This window comes from Crinia signifera, chromosome 8 (genome assembly GCF_055691185.1).
Source record: "Crinia signifera chromosome 8, ASM5569118v1, whole genome shotgun sequence".
NCBI classification, from domain to species: domain Eukaryota; kingdom Metazoa; phylum Chordata; class Amphibia; order Anura; family Myobatrachidae; genus Crinia; species Crinia signifera.
Genome location: NC_139224.1, coordinates 165627724 through 165654120, shown reverse-complemented (window position 1 = coordinate 165654120; position 26397 = coordinate 165627724). Strand labels below are relative to the sequence as shown.

General features: G+C 44.6%; 1 protein-coding gene across 11 annotated transcripts in view; it reads left to right on the top strand.

Moving 5' to 3' along the window:
- DOCK7 (dedicator of cytokinesis 7) overlaps window positions 1-26397 on the top strand; it is a 138691-nt gene that overhangs the window by 75414 nt on the left and 36880 nt on the right. For 4 of the 11 annotated variants that reach the window (XM_083157667.1, XM_083157665.1, XM_083157663.1 and 1 more), the window contains exons 20-32: window positions 628-859; window positions 1031-1195; window positions 1784-1953; window positions 5000-5092; window positions 16130-16225; window positions 16442-16582; window positions 16871-16984; window positions 18226-18396; window positions 19679-19818; window positions 22056-22225; window positions 23342-23496; window positions 23734-23916; window positions 24004-24139. In XM_083157667.1, the coding sequence (XP_083013793.1) occupies window positions 628-859; window positions 1031-1195; window positions 1784-1953; window positions 5000-5092; window positions 16130-16225; window positions 16442-16582; window positions 16871-16984; window positions 18226-18396; window positions 19679-19818; window positions 22056-22225; window positions 23342-23496; window positions 23734-23916; window positions 24004-24139 (1966 nt within the window). Of the gene's footprint in view, window positions 1-627; window positions 860-1030; window positions 1196-1783; window positions 1954-4999; window positions 5093-8337; window positions 8425-16129; window positions 16226-16441; window positions 16583-16870; window positions 16985-18225; window positions 18397-19678; window positions 19819-22055; window positions 22226-23341; window positions 23497-23733; window positions 23917-24003; window positions 24140-26397 lie in introns of all 11 variants that reach the window. The other 7 variants (XM_083157669.1, XM_083157668.1, XM_083157664.1 and 4 more) reach the window with 3 other exon arrangements.

The window sequence follows — 26397 nt, the reverse complement described above, 5'->3', positions numbered from 1 at the left end:
TAACTTTGGCTGGCAGCATCATACCTGTGGATGTAGTTTGATCTCATGAAGGAAGTGGTACTATGCATGGTGGCTGGAGAGAACGCATTGTCACGTTGTAGTGCCTACCCCTGTACATTCATTCTCTACTTGATGCCCGCCATGCACTGTTGATCTATAGAGTTCTCTCTGCTTTTAGTATATGTGTCCTAGTGTTCATTGTAGCACCCTGTATCTTTCCTAACCCCGTGCAGTTCCTCTCCCTGCCTGGGGTGTCAGTGTCTGCTGTGCTGCTTCCAGCAAAGGTATGGTCTGCAAATTCATGCTGAAACACAGACCGCACTGTGCTAGAAGCAACACGGCAGACAGCGACACCCCAGGCAGGAAAGAGGGACTGCATGGGTTATGACAGATGCTAGAATGCACATAATGAATGATATGATTGGTTCCAAAGTACAATAAGTCATCTTGTTACCATGTTCTGTCTATATCAGTTTTGGGAAAGCCACTTTTCCTTCCTGTAAAGGGACTTTTTTTTTTTTTTTTTGTAAGAAGGAAAATGTAGATCATGTAAATATATTTTGGCGTTTTGTATTTGTTTGGTATTTGATGCGTGAACTTGTGTGTGTGCTGCATTGTATTATTTAGGATTCGTACCTGGACAAGTTCTTCGCGCTCGTCCACGCTTTGGACGAGCACCTGTTCCCCGTGCGAATCGGAGACCTGAGAATCATGGAGAACAACCTGGAAAGCGAGCTGAAGAGCAGCATCCTGGCCCTAAACTCGGCGCAGCTGGAGCCTGTGGTGAGGTTCCTCCACCTCCTGCTGGATAAATTGATTCTCCTTGTCGTAAGGCCGCCCGTCATCGCCGGTCAGATCGGTGAGTTAGAACTTAAGTACCGGGAGAACTCTTCCCATTCTGGCTAGATAAAGAGTAATGACTGAACCTGTACAGTGTCTGTGTGTTAATAAAGTTTTTATGAGAGTCATAACCGCTTGTGTCCTCCATCGTTCCTCCTTCTGAGACATGTGTAAAAATTGTTCTTGTCAGTTAACTTGGGACAAGCGTCATTTGAGGCGATGGCCTCCATCACGAACCGGCTGCATAAAAACCTGGAGGGGAACCAGGACCTACACGGCAGGAATAATCTCCTGGCGTCCTACATCTACTATGTGTTCAGGCTTCCGAACACTGATCCCAGTTCTCCGTCTCCAGGTAACGCTGCAGAAAAATCCCGTTGCTGACCTCCTCCTCCTCCACCTCCTCCTCTGCTTTCTGAGCCATAGAATACATCCTTCGCTTTTATTTCCTAATTATTTTCCCGTTCATCCCCGTGATTCTAGCAGTCCGGCAGGGATTGTTTGCAGGAGCCAGTAGTACAGAGAATATTCATTACATTAGATTTCTGATTAAGTTTAATCTGCAGAACATGCACTGGAATTGACTACATGGTCTAGTTTCTGGTTAAACTCTTTTTAAGGCAAATCATTTTTTCATTCTATTTATTAAGATTTGATAGTTATTGTTCTGCATTTTTCTGAAGACTTCATTTTCAGATTCAGATATTTGAAGTCTTTCTGTTCCCATCTGCCTCTTCTGGGATCCCACATCTATGGCATGGTTACTGTACCCCCTTTGCATACAAAAAAAAAGATCGAAACTTGAACCCATTATTTCAAGCCTTGGAACTCCTTCAATCCTGTGTTTCGTTCCAGCTTTATTGCTGTCGAAACTTTTATATTTTTTTTATTTTATTTGTATCAATAAAATATACTATTCTCATTGCCGTTTCCCTCCTTCCAGGGTCGGGAGGTCTAGGTGGGTCAATGCACTATGCCACAATGGCCAGGTCGGGAAACCGACCGGCGAGTCTCAATTTAAACCGCTCCAGGAGTCTTAGCAACAGCAATCCTGATATTTCCGGGACGCCAACTTCGCCAGACGATGAGGTGCGATCAATAATTGGCAGCAAGGTAAGATGAGCGTGCACTAAAGGCGCTCCGTTATAATCTTTATATTTGTTCAGGTATAATAATAATAATAACGATATCCAGGTCCTAGAAGACAAACCACACGGGGACCTTCTTTGTCTTCTTCTTTGAACTATAAAATGATCAGATCTATGAGGGTTTTAAAAACTGTTATTCGAAAACCTTCGGTTAAAACTTGCTTAAGGCTTTTGCACATCGGGAGTGTGCACATGTGCATGAGCGGCTATGCTCAAACGCAGTCCCTACCATCAAAAATGGGGCCGAATTCGCTGCTCACTGAGCAGATCTGAATCGGACCCTTATTTTCATAAAGCTGCAGTGATTCAGAAACAGCTGAGCAGGCTGACCTGTCCATCATTCTCCCAGCAGAGGAACCATGTATATATATACTGCCCGTTATAACAAGGGCAGACCTATAGGCCATTATTCAGATCTGATCAAAGTACAAATTTGTTCTCAGAATGGGCAAAACCATGCTGCACTGCAGGTGGGGCAGATGTAACGTGTGCAGAGAGAGTTAGATTTGGGTGTGGCATGTTGAAACTGAAATCTGAATGGCAGTGTAAAAATAATGCAGCCAGTATTTAACCTGCACAGAAACAACATAACTCACACAAATCTAACTCTCTCTGCACATGTTACATCTGCCCCACCTGCAGTGCGGCATTGTTTTGCCCATTTTAAGAACAAATTTGTGCTATGATCAGATCTGAATAAAGGCCATAATGTAATATACACTTCTGTTGTGGAAGTCTATACAGTATGGGGGTTATTTTGGTTCACTCTTTCTGACAAAATCCTTCTTAGATGGACAAAACCACATGCACTGCAGGGGGGCAGATGTAAAATGTGCAGAGAGAATTAGATTTGGGTGAGTCATTTTGTTTCTGTGCAGGGTAAATACTGACTACTTTATTTTTACACTGCAATATAGAGCTCACTTTGAAGTAAAACCCCAGCCAAATCTAACTCTCTCTGCACACGTTACATCTGCCCCACCTGCAGTGCACATGGTTTTTTCCATCTAAGAAGGATGTTGTCAGAAAGAGTGAACCAGAATAAGGGCCTATAGAACTGATGTTCTGCATTTAGGGAAATCATTCCTGCACTTATGTAACACTGGCCTCATTGGAAGGACTATACAAACACTGCAGGTTACACCAGCTCTCCGGTCGGTCACCCCTGACCTCGCTGATAAGTCTGAGCTGAAGCGACGGATGCAGCAAAGCTGGCACTTTGCAGTATGAACGCTTCCTATTCCTGTAACCAATCATTATAATATGGCCATTCATGTAGATAGATACTAAGGGCCTGATTCAGCTTGGCTCACTAGGCATCGTAGTATATCCGCCCGCTGCCAGCCCCCCGTGTGAGGCAGCTGACAAACAAAGATGACAGCTGCCCACCCCTCACACCCGCATCACTGGGCGTGCCCATATGCGAATTACCCGGCCCGCCACCCTGTGCTCCCCGCCTGGACCTCTGCGTGCGATCGCTGTGGGTGCTCGCACACGACGGCTGCACATGCGCTTAAAAAGCTATGTAAAAATATGGCCTTCGTCTTGCGCTAAATGATTTTTGTAAGCTGCTACTCCGATAAGGCTCTCCTGTTAGTGAGAGTCTGACAGCAAAAATACACAGAAAGATGGGTTCATCAGAGAGCGCTAGACTTAAGGTGCCCACACACTGGAACGATTTTTTGGCCGATTTCCGATAAATTGTCTGATGTTTACCGATAATCGGTCCGATGCGCGCTTCCGTGGATCTTTAGCTGAATCTTCTGATCTTACGTGCTGCACGAAAGATCCATAGGAACGCACACGGGATCTTAAGAAAAATATTTGGTAAAGATGTGCGCTTGCCTGAAATCTTTTGTCCAGGACAGGCAAAAGATTTGAAGGCTAATTTATGCGCACATCTTATGATCGCAAATCTTTCTAGTGTGTGGGCACCTTTAGTACCACCTAGTCAATTTAACAGCAATCATTGAAATACATCAATCACACTTCATATGACAAATCCTTGTCCCCTTCCAGAATGACACGTGAAATTCATTCAGGATAAAAGTTCTTTATTGGGTTTCAATAAAGAACTTTTATCCTGAATGAATTTCACGTGTCGTTCTGGAAGGGGACAAGGATTTGTCATATGAAGTGTGATTGATGTATTTCAATGATTGCTATTTAATTGACTAGGTGGTACTAAGTCCAGCGCTCTCCGATAAACCCATCTTTTTGTGTATAAAAACCTATGTGCCTGTACAGTCGCAAACAATCAGTCCCCTGTGTGAATGTGCGGGGGACCAATTGAATCTGAATAACCCCCTTAGTGTGCAAGAGATCTGACCGGAGCTGATCTCCCATCTTCACTTGCTCGCAGCCCTGACGTTGGCCGGCCGTCCGTTCTGTGCAATAACACGGTCGATGCCAGGTTCCTAACCTGAACTGCACCGACCAATGGATCAGTCTATACACACTAGCGCACGTCACACTTGTGCTTGAGGCTGCTTTGGCGCATGCGTAGTCCCCGATACTTCTTTGGCACATGGGCAGAAAGCTGAAATCCGTGCCAACCATTTCCACTTGCATCAGGCTCAAAAAACGGCCTCAAAATACGAGGTTTAACTATTCTCAAAAAACCCCCAAAAAACTTTAGTTTCATTTTTGTATATTTTATGTGATCTAGTTCAAATTGTTATCCAGTAATGGTTTATTCATGTATATTATTATTATTATTCTGTTATGTGGTTTTGTTTTTTTTAAATAATAACAAACATTCAGCCATCTTGTTTTGTTACAATGACTCTGTGATGAGGGATTAATGTTGATTAAATTAAAAAGGAATTAAACATTAATGAGTTTAAATATTAATATTAAATATTATCATTAAATATTAATGAGTTTATGTTAAATTCAGCTGGTAACCGAACTAATGCAACAGCCGTTGGCTCGAATGTCTTCCCTTTTTTTACTGCTGTGTAACCAGTAACGTTTCTCCTTTCCTGCCTGCCGCACGTCCATGTGATCAGGGCTTGGATCGTTCCAACTCCTGGGTCAACACGGGGGGTCCCAAGGCTGCCCAGTGGGTGACTAACCCCAGTCCCAGTGCTGACTCAGTGCAGGTGGTGTTTCTGGGGAAATGATTTACCTTCCTCTCTATTCTCGCATCTTGCTTGTTGCCTTGTCTACTGCCTCGTTTAATGTCTGTAATACTTTTTGCCTGCTGTTTTTGCATTCTTTAATATCTGTTAATTAGAAGCATGGGGATGCCTAATTGGTTGGGAATGAGAGAACGCGGTCATCCTAAAGGATTCCTGAGAGCAACAGTGTATAGTTTGCTGGCCAAATCATTGCATATGCTCAGAGGCGGAGTGGCTGGGATACCGGTGATTCCTAGTTAATTGATTGACTGCCCACGGACCAGCTCCGGTGCCTCTGAGGAACCCTCAGTCTGTGGCTTACAAATTGGGATACTTTAAGAGTGATTGGCCTATTTGTCAAATATTATTTTGGTACTTGTTTCCTAGCACGGCGCCCATCGCATCGTATACCATTACACTAAATAAGGTATACGATGGTATGCGATGCGACGCGATATTGTACAATAAAATATTGCATCGTATGCCATACAATGCGATGGTATACGATTTTTGATTGTACAAGCAACCTGATGGGTCCTTACAATGTTAAATGGCCCCCCATTGTCAACGCCAACCCGAAGCGTGGCAAGCCCGCGAGGGGCGGTGGTACGCGTCCTCCGACCTTTTCATACCCCCACTATCCACGCCGGCGTGGAGTTGATTTTAGATAGTGTGGCGAGCGGACGCGGAATACATGTGAAGTAATACGCATCCCCTCGCGGGGCTCGGTGCGCTCGCCACACTTTCTAAAATCAACTCCGCACCGACATGGATAGTGGGGGTATGAAAAGGTCGGAGGACGCGCACCAACGCCCATCGCGCTTCGGCTTTGCGTTGATAGTGGGGGTGCATTTAACATTGTAAGCACCCATCAGGGTGCTTGTACAATTAAAAAACACATCGCATCGTATGCAGCTATATGGCATGCGATGCGATCAGATGCCCTACGATGGACATCGGAGGCGCCGTGAAAGGAAACAAGTACCATTATTTTCAAAAGCAAAGTGTTCGGAGGTACCTGCAAATATTACATTTCCCTCGTGTTTATGCACAGGGGACTGCAGAAGATATCAGAGGTACTGTATCTACTGTGGTGTCTTCTTTACAAACACATAAACCATGCCCCATTATTTTGTATGGGGGCTGCTTTTTTGTTAAATTTATAAAGTTTTGCCCCCAGTAGTCAACGTTACCTGAGGAAGGGGCTGTAGCCTATAGGCTAAAATAAGATCTAGTCTACAAAAAAAGAACCGGGGAAGGGATCCTTGGGAAGTATGTCATTTCTTATTGCTAGGATAATAAATTTTAATTACAAAAACACGATAATTAATAGCCCTTAAATGAGATGAACAAATGGATTCGTTGCCCCATGTGGGTTTCTTGCTTTCTTATTACTGTTGCTTTAAAGGAATCTGGAAGGGAGTGACGGGCCTGTGCGTGACCGGGGCCTGGGCGTGGGTGTGACTGGGGCCTGGGCGTGTGCATGACTGGGGCCTGTGCATGGGCGTGGCTGGGGCCTGGGCGTGGTTGAGAACTGTGTTTGGGTGTGACTGGCGAGTGTGCATGTTTGTGGCATGTGCATGGGTGTGACGTCCTTTACTTACCTGTACATATTTATCAGAACATACCTGTCTGTGTGTCTCACCGCCATAGTCATCTGTTGAGTCTCATTAAGCCTCTTCACGCTCGCATAATCCGTGTTTCCATAGTCATACGCTGCATTGGCTGCTGTTCAGCTTTACTCACAGTTAGGAACGCGGCGTCTGTACCAAATTTCCTCATGGTCCTAAACCCCGTTGCATTCAACGCCAAATAACTAAATCAATATTATTATTCACCAAAATAATGTGAACGAGAGTAGATCGATTTACTACACAGCAAAGTATTCTGAACTGCCCCCAAATGAAAGCATTCGTTATCATTTCAGTTTTTGGGCTCATTCAAGAGCAGACTTATCAAGACCGTAGTGTTGATGCTAAGCAAGCAGGGTGCCACGCCCTGCCTCATTTTTAAAGGGCAAAATGCATGCTATCTATTCACATTAACCAGAGAGCTTAGGGGAAGACCGGGCTCTGCCCACATTGGTGACGTTAACCGGCCCACACCGCCCACATTGGCAACGTCGAACCACTTGAACAGGCAACAAACTAAACTTGGTTAGAGCCACAGACAGTACTTTTAAATTTGGGCTGTGATAAAAATAATTTGGGGTGAACAAAAAAAAAAGTTCCAAAATCTGCTGATAGGGTTAACTCTTTGCGTGCCAAGTGAATTTGTCAAAATAGGTGTGAACATTATTGGAAGTCAAAGAATATCGCTGCGCTCAGGTTTTAGCTGGTGGAAAACGTTGCAGGCAATTTTATATAGAAAAAATCAAGCGCTTTTCAAGGTAACATTTAAATTCATTATAATGACCTGTAATGTTACCTTTATATAGGAAATCCTTCGTTTTTTTTTTTTTGCACAGCATTTTTTATTTGATTTTATATAACAAATGCGAGCAACGTTGGCGGTTTTAGTGGATATTTTGCTCATCTCTCACAGAGATGATGGCACTCAAAGGGTTAAATGTGCTGCTGTAAAATGAATACCAGAAGGCTGAAATTAAATGTCAGGCTTCTGTATAGCGCAGAGGCCCTAGATTGTACACTCTGACTAAATATAACTACCTTTCTGAGACTTGTAGTGCCACACGCAAAGCAAAAGAATTCATGTGCACTGTACAGACGTTATTAATTAATAATTACAATTCATTTTGCATTGAAATAGTTTATTTTGCATAATCCCACCAACATCAGCCACCAAATCCAGGTAACCTCGCTGATAGGGTAAATCCGTAACATTCAAGGGGTTCGAGGCTATGACGGAGGACACCTCCAAAACCAGCCCAGCCAAACCACCATAAGGCACCGTACTAGGATAAGATAGCAAGTGAAGTATAAAGAGTATGAGATAAGTCAATGATAAAACCCGCTGCGCGCTTCTCTGCATGTGCTTGGGGATCGGCGAGACTTGCTTTGCTTGAACTAACCGTTCCTAAAAAAATAATTAAACTACTAATCAAACTTTTTTTATTGCCCCTCCCCCTTCCCTTCATATCACTGAGGGGTAGCCAGTCGGTTATTGGAATCATTGTTCAGGGATGATGGCATTTATGGCGCAGAGTTCAGCGTTTCCAACATAGAGTTTAATGTGCGCTCACCCCTCACTCATCTCCCATTTCATAGGCTATGGATCGAGGGAACCGCATGTCCTCTCACGCTGACACCTCAAGTTTCTTACAAACCTTAACTGGACGATTACCAACTAAAAAGGTAGATTCACGCAAACAGTTGTTTCCAGACCGCGGAGAGCGGATGTATCCTCCCCTTGCTGGGGTTCTCCACCAGGGTACATAACAGGGAAAGGGGTTTGGGATTTTAGTTCTGCACAAGATAAATAAGAAAAAGGTTTGTCGGAAAGCCCCAATATTAAGTTACCGTGTTAAGGCTACAATTAATATATAACTGGGGGTGCTGCCAAAGACAATAGTGGTCATACAAGAAACAAAGAAGAAAAGGATTGTCTTTGTTGCTGGCGCACTGAAGAGGAAGAAAATTGTTGAAAAATTGTTTTATATTAAGATTTAACTTTTAATTCTTTCTAATAAAAATAAGCCATTAAAGTGAAATAAGGTTAACATACATGACTGACAAAAACATTGAACAATAATAAAAATGCACGTGCAGTTTGTGTGTCGTTAATTTGATATATAATTCAAATTGTAAGTGTTGTTGTTGGCAAGAAAAAATACTTTAATGTGGTACACAAGGTGCCCGTATCCGTCGTGAAGGTACACAAATATTTGCAGTCCAATATTAGGTGTTGTGGGTCGTTTGTAACAACGGTCGTATGGGTTGCCCAACGTTCAGTCGTTGTCTGGCTCCTCTATTATTTACAACTGTGTGTCTTAGTAGGTACACTAGTGTGCACGGTCCAATAATAGGGTGTTATAGGTCGCAAATGGCAAAAGTCGTATGGGTGGCCGGACGTTCAGTCGTTGTCTGGCTCCTCTGTTAATTACGACTGTGTATCTAGATGATTGGTTTAGTTTTTATTTTTATTATTATAAGGTAGTTAGTGTCCCATGTCCAATATATAAGTCAAGCTTATGACAGTTTGATACATTAAGATTGTGTGTCTTATACAGATATAAGGTTTGTACGTGTTTCAGCAGGTAGATGTAATTCTATGTCCTGCGTACAAAGGATGTTGACAGGCTCATGTTGGATCTTGTCTAGTTATAATTGTAATGATATGTTGCATGGGTAATTCACCAGTAATTTTACTGATTAGTTCCTCTATTCAACAACAATAATATCAGGATCTGTATACAATCAGATCAATAGATATGGCAGACAAATATGGTTATGTGGCCTGCATAGGTATTAATTGGACATATTGGGTACATAAATCATGAGTTGCTGTTTGGTAGCATATTGAAAAAAAGTTGCATGGGCGGTCTGACAGTACGCGTACTGACCAGATCCCTCTATAGTATCACAAGTGTAAAAAAATGGGTTACTCAGAGCGCGTGTGCTTTTCGTGCAAAGGAGGGGACTTTGGCATTTAGTTGGTCCAATAAGTTGGATGGTGTGTATGTCACACCAAGTTCATACAAAATGTTAATTAGGTTGGTAGGATATACCTAATCAAGCAAAATACATCATATTTGTATGTCACAGGCGTGAAAAAATGGGTTTTGGCATTTTTACCACCAACCAATTGTATGGTGTGTATGCCACCCTACGGCTTTACAGACAGCAATTTGTTTAGATGAACTAAACCAATCAATTAGGGCGAACTATATTTCCATAAGTAAAACGTACCAATACGGCGGCTGTGTGGCGTACCCACTACCCTTTGATACGCCGGTTTTAGAATGGATATCACGTTTGTGATGGTCCAACAAATTGTGTAGTGTGTATCGTACCTCAAAATTGTACGAAACTCGGCATGAGCATTTGGACACAAAAATGGTATATTATAATTGTAAATACTTGAGCTTAACCAGCATCAATTTATTTAATCAGTTAAACCGATCGGAATGGGTCACATTTATTTTGTGTGGAGCGTATCCATGTGGTAGATATGCAGTGTACCTGTTTACCCTGTCTGTGCCGATTTTGGGGTGGATTTTGTGTGTTCAATGATCCAACAAATTGGATCATGTGTATGAAACCCCAAAACTATGCAATTATCAAATTAGATTGGTCGAATAGACCCAATCAATCAAGGCACATTTTATTTGTATGGGCAGAAAGAGGCACAGGGATTAAAAAAATTGTATGCCAACAAAAAATGATGTATTGAGCTTATTGATTTATCAATCCTATTGCACAATTATAGGACCATAGACTGTAAGTATATGCCGAATAGGTCATTGGACACATAGGTGCTAGTGAACCAATGATTTTCGAAAGGACATGCGGTTACTGTCCGTAATATATGCCAGTTTTTACTGGCTAAAGATAAGTGATAAGCAGGTGCGCCTCCAATCTTAGCGCGTAGCTACAGAGTAGATTTTGAATGTTTGAGCGCTCAGCACATTCATAATGGTATTGCGCTGAAATAATTTGTATTGTAAGTAAGGCGCCCGCTTCTCACTGAAATGCGCTGCCCGTTAGGTTACGGACTGTTAATCCTGCGTCTGGAGGTTTAAGCACCGGCCTCAGTGTGCTATTGCTCCCGTCAGGTACAGATCGCAGCGTGCATTAAAGTTAAATGGATCAGTACTGGGGTACGCTGTCCGTTAGATTACGGACTGTAATCTAACGGACAGCGTACCCCAGTACTGATCCATTTAACTTTAATGCACGCTGCGATCTGTACCTGACGGGAGCAATAGCACACTGAGGCCGGTGCTTAAACCTCCAGACGCAGGATTAACAGTCCGTAACCTAACGGGCAGCGCATTTCAGTGAGAAGCGGGCGCCTTACTTACAATACAAATTATTTCAGCGCAATACCATTATGAATGTGCTGAGCGCTCAAACATTCAAAATCTACTCTGTAGCTACGCGCTAAGATTGGAGGCGCACCTGCTTATCACTTATCTTTAGCCAGTAAAAACTGGCATATATTACGGACAGTAACCGCATGTCCTTTCGAAAATCATTGGTTCACTAGCACCTATGTGTCCAATGACCTATTCGGCATATACTTACAGTCTATGGTCCTATAATTGTGCAATAGGATTGATAAATCAATAAGCTCAATACATCATTTTTTGTTGGCATACAATTTTTTTAATCCCTGTGCCTCTTTCTGCCCATACAAATAAAATGTGCCTTGATTGATTGGGTCTATTCGACCAATCTAATTTGATAATTGCATAGTTTTGGGGTTTCATACACATGATCCAATTTGTTGGATCATTGAACACACAAAATCCACCCCAAAATCGGCACAGACAGGGTAAACAGGTACACTGCATATCTACCACATGGATACGCTCCACACAAAATAAATGTGACCCATTCCGATCGGTTTAACTGATTAAATAAATTGATGCTGGTTAAGCTCAAGTATTTACAATTATAATATACCATTTTTGTGTCCAAATGCTCATGCCGAGTTTCGTACAATTTTGAGGTACGATACACACTACACAATTTGTTGGACCATCACAAACGTGATATCCATTCTAAAACCGGCGTATCAAAGGGTAGTGGGTACGCCACACAGCCGCCGTATTGGTACGTTTTACTTATGGAAATATAGTTCGCCCTAATTGATTGGTTTAGTTCATCTAAACAAATTGCTGTCTGTAAAGCCGTAGGGTGGCATACACACCATACAATTGGTTGGTGGTAAAAATGCCAAAACCCATTTTTTCACGCCTGTGACATACAAATATGATGTATTTTGCTTGATTAGGTATATCCTACCAACCTAATTAACATTTTGTATGAACTTGGTGTGACATACACACCATCCAACTTATTGGACCAACTAAATGCCAAAGTCCCCTCCTTTGCACGAAAAGCACACGCGCTCTGAGTAACCCATTTTTTTACACTTGTGATACTATAGAGGGATCTGGTCAGTACGCGTACTGTCAGACCGCCCATGCAACTTTTTTTCAATATGCTACCAAACAGCAACTCATGATTTATGTACCCAATATGTCCAATTAATACCTATGCAGGCCACATAACCATATTTGTCTGCCATATCTATTGATCTGATTGTATACAGATCCTGATATTATTGTTGTTGAATAGAGGAACTAATCAGTAAAATTACTGGTGAATTACCCATGCAACATATCATTACAATTATAACTAGACAAGATCCAACATGAGCCTGTCAACATCCTTTGTACGCAGGACATAGAATTACATCTACCTGCTGAAACACGTACAAACCTTATATCTGTATAAGACACACAATCTTAATGTATCAAACTGTCATAAGCTTGACTTATATATTGGACATGGGACACTAACTACCTTATAATAATAAAAATAAAAACTAAACCAATCATCTAGATACACAGTCGTAATTAACAGAGGAGCCAGACAACGACTGAACGTCCGGCCACCCATACGACTTTTGCCATTTGCGACCTATAACACCCTATTATTGGACCGTGCACACTAGTGTACCTACTAAGACACACAGTTGTAAATAATAGAGGAGCCAGACAACGACTGAACGTTGGGCAACCCATACGACCGTTGTTACAAACGACCCACAACACCTAATATTGGACTGCAAATATTTGTGTACCTTCACGACGGATACGGGCACCTTGTGTACCACATTAAAGTATTTTTTCTTGCCAACAACAACACTTACAATTTGAATTATATATCAAATTAACGACACACAAACTGCACGTGCATTTTTATTATTGTTCAATGTTTTTGTCAGTCATGTATGTTAACCTTATTTCACTTTAATGGCTTATTTTTATTAGAAAGAATTAAAAGTTAAATCTTAATATAAAACAATTTTTCAACAATTTTCTTCCTCTTCAGTGCGCCAGCAACAAAGACAATCCTTTTCTTCTTTGTTTCTTGTTCTCCACCAGGGACCTGAATACATTTTCTATGCAGAGGGGTGTACAGAGTTACAGCCGGTGATGAACGCAGCCCGACTCTACTCATATAGCCAATGAAGGCATCACGTTCTCGCAAAGGGTTTCCCGACAATGGTGCAGGTGTATTAAGCCTGGTAAAGAAATAAACTGGAGGCCAGCCAATCCGCTGTGTTTGAAAAATAACAGGTTGGAGTTGATTGGTTGATGCGTTATCACCTTCCACTTTTTGACTCCCCTTTATCACCTCACCAGGCTTAATGCATCTGCCCCAACGTACCACTACAATATGGCAAAATATAAAAAAAAAATGCTACACATTAAGAGGCCATGGACTGAGGCGGTGCCCCCGTGTAGCAGCTGTAAGAATGTCCGACTTTTCCCCCAGGACTCGGACAATGTAATGGTGTGGTGTGGCTTCAAATGCGTAACTGACCTCTTATGTTTTGGGGGGGTTTTTTAGCCATCAGGAATGCAAATTATTTTCTAACCCTAAAAGTCCAAAATATATAATGTGATCTGTCAAAATAGCTCACATTATATATTTATACTTTTTTTCAAATCTAATTCTCATTTGGAAACACAAGCATTTTCTGCTGATTAAAATGATATGCTGCATGCCTGTATTCTGTAATAGTGACTGTATCTGCATAAGAAATGTTGTTCTGCAGTGTTTTTCAAGTAAACATTGTAACATAATTTGCTATGCAGATACAATCGCAATTACAGAATATAGGCACGCCACATATATGAGATTGCATACCTGACACACAGAATATAGGCACGCCACATATTATTATATGAGACAGCATACCTGACACACAGAATATTGGCACGCCACATATTATTATGAGACTGCATAACTGACACAGAATATAGGCATGCCACATATTATTATATAAGACTGCATACCTGACACACAGAATATAGGCACGCCACATCGGCCAAGTTATTTGTTCAACATGGTGAAAATATCTGGATGCAACTTTTTACCGTCCGCTCTTATTCAGAGCCAAAAACCTCAGATGCTATTACTTTGGCCTACTTTCCAAATGTCCCAAGTTTTGCAGAAAAATATGATTTTTCACAAAATCTGACCAAAATTGGCTCCTATTATATCTTAGCCCTCCCTGGTAAAATTAAGAGTGCAAGCAGTGGTTCAGGTGACACAGACACTCCCAAAACACAGTTTGAACTATACTGCATACAGTCAACTGGCCTATTGTTCCGACAGTCGTGCCGTTGGCCCGATCTGGGACCATCTAGTGTATACTCGGCTTAAGTGAACTTACTGGACTACTGACTGATACCAGTACACCCTAGTAATCCCAACCCCTGAAGGTAGGATTGCAGCACATCGCAAATAAATAATTCAATCCAAACTTAACCAGAGAAGACCTAGCTCACAAGTATACAGTACCCTGTAAATATCTTCCCCACCATGAAATGATTGCTGTATTTAAGATTTCTAGCTGGCAGTGTACGAACACTTGTACGGATGTGTCGTCTTATACCGTGGCTCAATTTACACTGAATAGTCCCTCTCGGCAAGCCATGGGACTGGGCCGACCAGAGTGTCCTATTCTCTCAAAATGTGCTTTTTGTTCACACTTGTCTAACAACCATGCGCGACAAAAATACATTGTTGGCGTACATTGCCCACTGGGGCTTGCGGGACTTTGTGCAGCTCAGATCTTTGTAAAACGCTTCCTATAGAAATGGCTGCAGCTCCTCCCACTACGTTCTGTAATGCCTCACCTGAGGCTTAGAGCGGTGAGCGGCTGTTTGCTGCAGCTGCGATGCGACCAGGATGCAGAATTAATAGACCATTTCCTGCGCTTCATATGTGTAAGTGGTCCAGGAAACACCGCTAGGTATAAGAGGACACATCTGTACATGGCATGCCCGACAGGGAGACGTTACAGTATGTGTCATGTTTTCTTTAAGGTAGGAGGTCCACAGAGCATGGGGGAACACATTCTTCCTCTCCCATCATAGGGCCTTATTCAACTTTGTTAGCAAAGCTAAAAAGCACACAAATTGGTAAAACCGTACCGTGCTGCACTGCAGGTGGGGCAGATGTAACATGGGTGGGGTGTGTTCTAACAGAAATCTAAATTGCAGTGTAAAATTAAAGCAGCCAGTATTTACCCTGCACAGAAACAAAATAACTCGCCCAAATCTAACTCTCTCTCTGCACATGTTACATCTGCCCCACCTGCAGTGTAGCACGGTTTTTCCCAGCTGTATGTTTTTTTTTTTCTCTGCGAACAAAGCTGATCAATGCCCATTTTATATATGCCAGTTTAGGGTGGCCATACACTGCTGCGGTGTCTCGCAGCAGTGTACGGCCAGCTGGTACCCAGTGAGCCGCCCGGGACCTTCCCAGGCAGCAGGGACGATGGGATCTATCACAATTTGTTGTGATGGATTGCAGGCGACCCTGCTCTCCGCCCGGCCTGCCGCCGGGAGGTCGGGTGGTCAGACGGCCAGCAGGTCCGACCACTGACCCATGCGCATCGGACCTGAGAGGACATTAAACTGACCCGATTTGATGGCCTGATTCGCCAAAATCGGCCCAAATCAGCCTTTAGAGTCACTTGTCCTGTATTAAGGAGACCAATACTGACTGATACAGATGAACCAGAAAAATATCCGATAATATCAATGTTGGACTTCAGCCAATCGACTGTAAACATCACCAGACTCTGAGCGTCCTGTGTTTGTTGCGTGTGACATCCAGTATTCATTGTCTTGCATTGTGCCGCAACAGTCCTCGGTTGGCACCCGCCATTCATTGCCTCACTTGGTGACGCGTGTTTGTGTTTTGCCTGTGCTGGTGTGTGTGTGTGTGTGTGCGTGTGCGTGTGAGTGGCGTGTTGGTGTGTGCTGTGGTCACAGTTTAACATTGTATAACTCTATCTCTCTATGAGTAGCTCTTCCATGAGGAACTAGCCTTGCAGTGGGTGGTGTGTAGCGGCACTGTGCGGGAAGCAACCCTACATCAAGCCTGGTTCTTCTTTGAGTTGATGGTGAGTCAAAGTATCTTTGAATACAGCTTGCTGAGATGTTCCTTTTCGTGGTTGTATGTGTTTTGTAGGATATTATATAGAACTCCTGGAGAGGTCGTACGCTCCTCCAGTGCCTGCCGCCGGGTCTCATGTCTTTGATTGACTGATTAGCATAACCGTGTGTGTTTTGCATTCCGTAAAACCCTAGACCAGTATAACGTGTGGGTTCTCTTGCAGGTGAAGAGCATGGTGCATCATTTATACTTTGCCGACAAGCTGGATTCTCCGCGGAAGCACCGATTTCCCGAGCGGTTCATGGACGATATCACAGCGCTCGTTAGCACGATGGCCAATGACATTGTCACTAGATATCAGAAGGTGGGATTTACAGCGCATGTATTGTGGTTCTGTCCATTGTGTTATGAATTCTATCAGTCAAGAGTCATAAGAATATGCCCCTTTCAGTTAGCGTATGAACTAGTAATGTCTCACTTTGTGCGGATGAGGTTTGTTAGCTATGAACTAGTAATGTCTCGCTTTGTGGGGATGAGGTTTGTTAGCTATGATCTAGTAACGTCTCGCTGACCTGCTCCAACACACTCACTACTAAACTGTGCTGTGCCTCCATTGTTCTCTGCGCTAACATAACCTCTCTCCTCCTTACAGGACACCGAGATGGTGGAGAGGCTCAACGTCAGTCTGGCCTTCTTTCTCAATGACCTGTTGTCTATCATGGACAGGGGTTTTGTCTTCAGTCTGGTTAAGGCCTATTTCAAACAGGTAAATGCATCTTTCTTGGTAGGTGTTTGTGACAAAGATCAGTGGGACTGCTGTACTGTCGGTCTATAATAAAGATCAGTGGCACTACTGTACTGTAGGTCTATAATAAAGATCAGTGGCACTACTGTACTGTAGGTCTATAATAAAGATCAGTGGGACTGCTGTACTGTAGGTCTATAATAAAGATCAGTGGGACTGCTGTACTGTAGGTCTATGACAAAGGTAAATGGGACTGCTGTACTGTAGGTCTATAATAAAGATCAATGGGTCTGCTGTACTATAGGTCTATGACATAGGCCAATGGGACTGCTGTACTGTAGGTCTATGACATAGGCCAATGGGACTGCTGTACTGTAGGTCTATGACCAAGATCAGTGGGACTGCTGTACTGTAGGGCAATGACAAAGGCAAATGGGTCTGCTGTACTGTAGGGCTATGACAAAGGCAAATGGGTCTGCTGTACTGTAGGTTATTGAGATAGACAAATGGGACTACTGTACTGTAGGTCTATGACAAAGGTCAATGGGACTGCTGTACTGTAGGCCTATGACAAAGGTCAGTGGATCTGCTGTACTGTAGGCCTATGACAAAGGTCAGTGGATCTGCTGTACTGTAGGCCTATGACAAAGGTCAGTAGCACTGCTGTACTGTAGGTCTATGACAAAGGTCAGTGGCACTGCTGTACTGTAGGTCTATGACAAAGATCAGTGGGTCTGCTGTACTGTAGGTCTATGACAAAGATCAGTGGGTCTGCTGTAATGTAGATATATGACATAGGCCAATGGGACTGCTGTACTGTAGGTTTATGACATAGGCCAATGGGTCTACTGTACCTATTGTGAGTCTTTATTTGAGGTGATGTTGGAACGACAATGACTAAAAAAAAAAAAAATTGTATAACGTAACAATTGTCCCTGACAATCTGATTATTCTGTTCTAGAACACAAATGGAGGTAGTTTATATTGTTACATAAGAGCGTGTCCACGTTTTACAGCTGAATCACTTGTTATTACCCAGGCCTGGCCAACCTGTGGATCCCCAGGGACTACAAGTCCCAGCATGCACTGCCACAGTTTTGCTGTTAGGGAATGTGAATAATGTGGCAGGGTATGCTGGTTTGTGTAGTTTCTGAATCACAGTTGATTGATTTAGGAGTGAATTCCGTATTGGTGTGACAGGCTACAGGGAACTCCTGTTGTACATTAACTGTCTGTGTTTCACCGGTTTTGTGGTTTCTCAGGTATCCTCAAAGTTGCACCTTTTACCGAATCCGAGCACGCTGGTGTCGCTGAGGCTGGATTTCCTGCGCATTATCTGCAGTCACGAACATTATGTCACATTAAATCTACCCTGCAGCCTGCTGACCCCACCATCCTCTCCTTCTCCATCTGTGTCCTCAGCCACATCCCAGGTAGGGGTTGCACTGCACGGTGAGATGCAGTAAACTGTATAACCTATATATTTGTTCTGGAATTTATATATTTTTACGCCTTTAAGTAAAGCAGAACAGAATGGCAATAAATGGGCTTCAGAACTCTACTGACCAACACACCTCCATAATTTACTCTGCATAGTTCTCTTTCCTCCATGGGGGACACTGGGGTATAGCTGGTCCTGGAGGAGAATGGGCAGTAAGGAGTTAGTCTGACAGCACAGGCTCCTCCTCCCCTATACCCTGCCCCCATGTGTCACCCTCTTCTATATAGGTGGCCACTTATGTCCCGCTTATATCCCAGGTTACCGGTTTTCCTGCATTCTAACATAGACGTGGTCAACCGCTCACAGGTAAACCGGGCACGGCCCCCTGTAAGTCAAAGGGTTAATGTTGATGTCATTCATGCAATACTATCTCATACCCCTTTCAGACAGAAAAATCCCAAAAACCCAGGTATTTCCCGGATACAAAAACCCGGGTAGAACTAGGCAGCAAGGGGCTGACCCCCTTTCACACAGGAGCAAAAACCCGGGTATTTCCCGTGTCGACCCCTTTCACACAGAAGCCGTATTTTTCCTGCAAAACTCTGTGTGTCATAAGAAAAGGACAGTTTTAAAGGCACACAGAGATGAGGTCATGAAAAGTGGGAGGTGTCTGCTCACTGCATTGCATTAAACATGGCTGACAAGTTGCAGAACCTGGAGGTCATGAGTGCTCTGTGTGTTTTGCTGATTTCTTCCTCCCCTCTGACATTGAGCAGCTCACGGATCTCCTCATCTTTCCAATGCGCCATGGCCATTTAGTGCTGCGCTGCACGCCACTGCCACGCCCGCTCAGCCAATCAGGGAAGCTGAAAAGATCAGCTAATCGCGCAGCGCCATGCTGCACAGCCAATCAGCATGATTTTTCAATAGTCGGGAGAAAAACACGGGTCGGACCCTTTCACACAGCCACAAACACGTGTCTGACATGGGAAAAAGTCCCGGAACTTTAGACCCGTGTTGACCCTTTCAGACAGAAGAAAAACCCGGGTCGACACGGCAAGAGCCGGGAAATTCCCGGGTCTTTTTTTTTCTGTCTGATAGGGGTATCAGTCTTGGTCTCATTGTAGCTAAAATATTACAGGACATGTTGTTGCTGATTTTTGGGGGGCTGAGTACAACGTAGGACCGTTTCTATGCAGCACCTTACTCTATGTCAGAAGGATCTCTGCAGAGGAGAATACCCTGACTGTATGTATTCCTCTCTTCTCTAACAGAGTTCTGGCTTCTCCACCAACGTCCAGGACCAGAAGATTGCAAATATGTTTGAACTGTCCGTGCCGTTCCGCCAGCAGCATTACTTGGCAGGGCTGGTGCTGACCGAGCTGGCTGTCATCTTGGATCCGGATGCAGAGGGGTCAGTTACAGAGGGGGGGGGGGGTCGTCTCCGTCATTACTGAGGCACCAGATTAATGTGTGTCTTTTTTAATGTTTCTAGTGATCAGAGAATAACAGAGAAAGAGAAACATGAAGAAGTTATTTCCTTAGTTGTGACTAATGTTTGCAGCTGCATAGTTAGATGTAGTATTAGGCTATCCCCCCTTATAATAGGCTATGATAGTGGTTCCCAAACTGTGTGCCGTGGCACCCTGGGGTGCCTAAGGACACTTGCAGGGGTGCCTTGGGTTGGTGGTCCAGAATCAATTCAAATCATTTATGGTAATTTGAATAGATAAAACCAGCAATTGGGGCTGTCAATCATTAAATATGTGGACAAACAGTAATTAATCCTGTCCATCACCACATAACAAAACCTAATGGCCTCATATAAACTCAATTTAAATATTTTCATATTTTTTAATGAATATTTAAAGAAGAAAATCTTGGCCAAAAAAAATCTGGATACCCCAGGGTGCTGCGATTCCAAAAAGTTTGGGAACCACTGGGCTATGATCAGGCTTGGGGTGTCTTCCCTATCTCCCCTTCTTCTGCCCTGTGTAACTTTCTGGCTCCCTTGCTCCGTCTCGCTCTGTGACCTCTGACCTATTAACTCACGCGAAAAATCCAGTTGCATAATCTGAGGTTTCAAGTTCACCGTCTGGCAGGAAATAAGGGGTTCATGGTACAATAACGGTGGCGCGTCAGTAAGTCAGGTTAGCGCGCCTACTGAGGAGATACTGGGCCTCATTCAGAGGTGGACGCAGATGCGGTGGTGGTCTTCCATCTGTGGCTGTATACATATGCTGCTACACAGCCCCGGTGTACATCTGTGCTTGTGCAAGGACTGAGACGCCCACTGTCACTAGCCTTAGACGCTGCGATACCTGCTGGTGCGTCTTCAAACCACAACGTCGCTCGCACCATCAAAACACGCAACAGCCCTTTGTTTCCAAGTGCGGCGTCCGAAGTGAGCGGCTGACCGTCTGCGTGCGCAAACACTTGTGTGCATACACGCTGTGTAACGCAGGCAAAAATGCAGTAGCAAAAATACGCTCGGCTCCATGAACATCGGCATTGCCTGCAGCTCCGAATCAGGCCCAATGAGTGAGTGCTCACAATTGTTGAAGCAGAATCTGCGTTGGCTTTAATTTGGGGCGCGGAACACTACGGCAGCAGCAGCCCAACATTGTTGTGCGATTAGAAGATACATTTCGAACAATGTTTCCATAATCCTACCTCTTGGAAAGGACCGTGTGACGCAGGGGACTCGGGAGGTGACCGTTTGACTCCTATGAAACCGCTATAATTAATCCTGGCGCTGGATCACATTTTGAGCCTGATTCGGGTGCTGATACTCTTGTGGCGGCAGTCGAAAAGTATCACTGTATAGTGTTTCGTGCATCCACCGGACCCGTACTGCACATGTGCAGTACAGATCCTGCGCCATCGGCCGCAGTATGGCTGCAATCGTCAAGAGATTGACAGTCTGCAGCTATTTGAAGGCGCATCGTCGCTGTTTTTCAGGAATGCTGAGGCCAAGTTCTTCCTCCTCTGATGGAGATTTCCTGGCCTCTTGGACAGCGCTACGACGGCCAACATGCGCAACCTTATTGGTCATTTACCTGGCCGACAGTGTTGCAAGTGACCGATGCTGTGCATCTGAACATTCACACTGTCTCCAACAGCAATAAGCGACAATGTTGCATCTGAATAAGGCCCCTTCTAATGTACCAATACCATCCATATAGATTTGCAGGTTTACACTCCAGCTCACTGCTGCCCCCTACAGATAGTAGGAGCTGCAGCATTGCACACCGTAAGCTGTGCAGTCACTTAACCTTCCAATCATGGGGGTTAAGGATGCATAAAGATACCTAACGAAGGGAGATAATTAGTGTATAAATACTATTTAACTTCTTTATTGACAGAATTAAGGTTTTAGCAGAACCATAAATGATGAGAAGGTTTCTCACATTGGTTTGTGCCACTGGCCTCTGACATCTGTTCTTTGCACAGTCCCCTTAGTACAGGTGGGGCAATACTTCTGCATCAATTGGAAATTAGCTGGGAGTAGTCGATCCTCTGCCCTTGATATATACATTGAGAGGTTAACTTAAAACATCCAGTAATTTAAATACCCCTCAGTGCTCGGTTAGACAGTAGTATTTGTTCTGCCTGTGATAACTAACCGCTGTTACAACACTCCCCTCTCAGGCTATTTGGATTGCATAAGAAGGTCATCAATACGGTACACAACCTGCTATCTACTCACGACTCGGACCCTCGCTACGCTGATCCCGAGGTAAAAGCCCGCGTGGCCATGCTGTACCTGCCTTTGATTGGCATCGTCATGGAGACCGTCCCCCAGCTGTATGATTTTACAGGTACCTCGTCAGGTCATTGACCAACATGTCCCCAGACTCCTCTTCTCAGTCCCCAAAGCAGAATCATTTCCTGATCTAAGCCTATAACTACGTTATTATCAATACTCTCCTATCGGATCCATTGCCTGTAAGTAACCCGCAGTAATCAACCTGCACCGTAGCAGGGGAGATGGTCACACCAAAGTCTATAGTAAGACTGCAGCTCCCTTCTCATATAAGAGGAATCCCGGGTCAAAGGGATTAAGCGAATCTGGATGAAACAAGGAGAAATTGGAAGGAGCGCTTCCTAGTGTATTAAAAGAGATTTTATTTTGCATAAAAGGAGACACAAAACTCCAGGCCACTTCACAAGAATGCTCGTACCCTGTGGACTGGTTACCACACGGCTTGATTAAAACCAATCAGGCAAACAGCTCACTCATTTGCTCGGCTCCGTGTCTTGGGCACCTCCGAGGCAACAGACGCTGGATTGCGCTGCAGAAGCGGGATGATCCGGTGTCGGGAACGACCGTCAGGTAAGCACGACTGGTTTCGTCCTCACCTGACGGTCGTTCCCGACACCGGATCATCCCGTTTCTGCAGTGCAATCCAACGTCTGTTGCCTCGGAGGTGACAGAGCCGACCAAACGAGTGAGCTATTTGCCTGATGTGGAGCTGGAGCCTTTCTGTCCTTGTTGCCAACCGTGATTAAGGGGGGGATTTACCAAATAGTGAAAGGTTCAAAAGCTGTCTATAGAAACCAATAATCTTCTAGCTAGCATTTATCAAGTACATTCTTTAATTTGGTTGAAGCAGGTTGGTTGCTTTGGGCAACTACTCCACTCGCCCACTTATCCGCTCCTTTCACTGATGATCCTTCACACCATTGTTAGTTTGCTAGCCATGTATTGCATGTTAGTAGACAGAGTGCTATAATCGCCAACAAGCAGCCTGATAGTATCCGCACGGACTGTTGTGCTTATAGTATCAGCCCCCCGTACACTGTATACCAGCAGTGCCGCTGCATTGGACGTAGTATGTAAGTACGCTGCTGATTGGCCGACAGTCCCCAACACTTTGTATTACAGCGTAGCTGACGTGAACCAGTTTATAATAAAGTCGGTTCTCTCTTCACAGAATCCCTCAATCAGCGAGGAAGACCAAATTGCGCAGCGGCGGATGATCACGACGGCGATGGCGGGAATATGATCAGCCAGACGGTCGCCATGGCAATCGCCGGGACGTCCGTTCCGCAGCTTACAAGACCAAGCAGCATTTTACTAACTACACAGGTCGGTTCTTGTGTTCTATGGGCCTGATTCAGTTTTGTTAGCGAAGCACAAAAGTGGGCAAATCCATGCTACGCTGCAGGTGGAGCTGACGAACGTGAAGGAGATTTAGATTTGGGTGGGTTATATTTTTTCTGTGCAGCATAAATCTAAATCTCTGCACATGTTACATCTGATTATGCACGTCAGTAACTTGGGATTCTATCTCGTTGGCTTCTGACGATCTCGTTTCTTTTTCAGCCTTCCCGGATGCATTCTACATTTTCAGCCGAATCCAGCCGCGGCCTGCTGATCTGTCTCCTCTGGGTGCTGAAGAACGCTGATGAAATTGTCCTGCAGAAATGGTTCACTGACCTCTCCATCCTCCAGCTGAACCGCCTGCTGGACCTGCTCTACCTTTGCGTCTCCTGCTTTGAGTATAAAGTAGGTCATTAGGGGAAGTGACGGTAAAGGGTCTTTGATGGTTTCTGTCTGTGGTAAAGTCTCAAGTCTTTGTGTCATCTCTGCCAGGGCAAGAAAGTGTTCGAAAGGATGAACAGCTTGACGTTCAAGAAATCCAAAGACATGAGGGCCAAGCTGGAGGAAGCCATCCTTGGGAGCATCGGTGCCAGGCAGGAGATGGTCAGAAGAAGTAGAGGTCAGCTTGGTAGGTCTGTCTAGACCAAAGCCGTGAAGGTTCATGTTTTTTGGAACGGAACTTGTTACGTGTAAAGGAAATGTTCATTCTGTCTTGGCTGTATACCTCCTAGTGACAGTAATGTCCTGTCGTAACTGTATACCCCCTAGTGACGGTTCTGTCCTGTCGTAGCTGTATACCTCCTAGTGACTGCTCTGTCCTGTCGTAGCTGTATACCTCCTAGTGACTGCTCTGTCCTGTCGTAGCTGTATACCTCCTAGTGACTGTTCAGTCCTGTCGTAGCTGTATACCTCCTAGTGACTGCTCTGTCCTGTCGTAGCTGTATACCTCCTAGTGACTGTTCAGTCCTGTCGTAGCTGTATGCCTCCTAGTGACGGTTCTGTCCTAGCTGTATACCTCCTAGTGACTGTTCTGTCCTGTCGTAGCTGTATACCTCCTAGTGACTGTTCTGTCGTAGCTGTATACCTCCTAGTGACTGTTCTGTCCTGTCGTAGCTGTATACCTCCTAGTGACTGTTCTGTCCTGTTGTAGCTGTATACCTCCTAGTGACTGTTCTGTCCTGTCGTAGCTGTATACCTCCTAGTGACTGTTTTGTCCTGTCGTAGCTGTATACCTCCTAGTGACGGTTCTGCCCTGTCGTAGCTGTATACCTCCTAGTGACGGTTCTGTCCTGTCGTAGCTGTATACCTCCTAGTGACTGCTCTGTCCTGTCGTAGCTGTATACCTCCTAGTGACTGCTCTGTCCTGTCGTAGCTGTATACCTCCTAGTGACTGTTCAGTCCTATCGTAGCTGTATGCCTCCTAGTGACGGTTCTGTCCTGTCATAGCTGTATACTTTCTAGTGACTGTTCTGTCCTGTCGTAGCTGTATACCTTCTAGTGACGGTTCTGTCCTGTTGTAGTTGTATACCTCCTAGTAACTGTTCTGTCCTGTCGTAGCTGTATACCTCCTAGTGACTGTTCTGTCCTGTCTTAGCTGTATACCTCCTAGTGACGGTTCTGTCCTGTCGTAGCTGTATACCTCCTAGTGACTGTTCTGTCCGGTCGTAGCTGTATACCTCCTAGTGACGGTTCTGTCCTGTCGTAGCTGTATACCTCCTAGTGACTGTTCTGTCCTGTCTTAGCTGTATACCTCCTAGTGACTGTTCTGTCCTGTTGTAGCTGTATACCTCCTAGTGACTGTTCTTTCCTGTCGTAGCTGTATACATCCTAGTGACGGTTCTGTCCTGTCGTAGCTGTATACCTCCTAGTGACTGTTCTGTCCTGTCGTAGCTGTATACCTCCTAGTGACTGTTCTGTCCTGTCGTAGCTGTATACCTCCTAGTGACTGTTCTGTCCTGTCTTAGCTGTATACCTCCTAGTGACTGTTCTGTCCTGTTGTAGCTGTAATACCTCCTAGTGACTGTTCTGTCCTGTCGTAGCTGTATACCTCCTAGTGACTGTTCTGTCCTGTCGTAGCTGTATACCTCCTAGTGATGGTTCTGTCCTGTCGTAGCTGTATACCTCCTAGTGACAGTTCTGTCCTGTCTTAGCTGTATACCTCCTATTGACGGTTCTGTCCTGTCGTAGCTGTATGCCTCCTAGTGACGGTTCTGTCCTGTTGTAGCTGTATACCTCCTAGTGACTGCTCCGTCCTGTCGTAGCTGTATACCTCCTAGTGACTGTTCTGTCCTGTTGTAGCTGTAATACCTCCTAGTGACTGTTCTGTCCTGTCGTAGCTGTATACCTCCTAGTGACTGTTCTGTCCTGTCGTAGCGGTATACCTCCTAGTGACTGTTCTGTCCTGTCGTAGCTGTATACCTCCTAGTGACTGTTCTGTCCTGTCGTAGCGGTATACCTCCTAGTGACTGTTCTGTCCTGTCGTAGCTGTATACCTCCTAGTGACGGTTCTGTCCTGTCGTAGCTGTATACCTCCTAGTGACGGTTCTGTCCTGTCGTAGCTGTATACCTCCTAGTGACTGTTCTGTCCTGTCGTAGCTGTATGCCTCCTAGTGACGGTTCTGTCCTGTCGTAGCTGTAATACCTCCTAGTGACGGTTCTGTCCTGTCGTAGCTGTATACCTCCTAGTGACTGCTCCGTCCTGTCGTAGCTGTATACCTCCTAGTGACTGCTCCGTCCTGTCGTAGCTGTATACCCCCTAGTGACGGTTCTGTCCTGTCGTAGCTGTATACCTCCTAGTGACTGTTCTGTCCTGTCGTAGCTGTATACCTCCTAGTGACTGTTCTGTCCTGTCGTAGCTGTATACCTCCTAGTGACCGCTACGTCCTG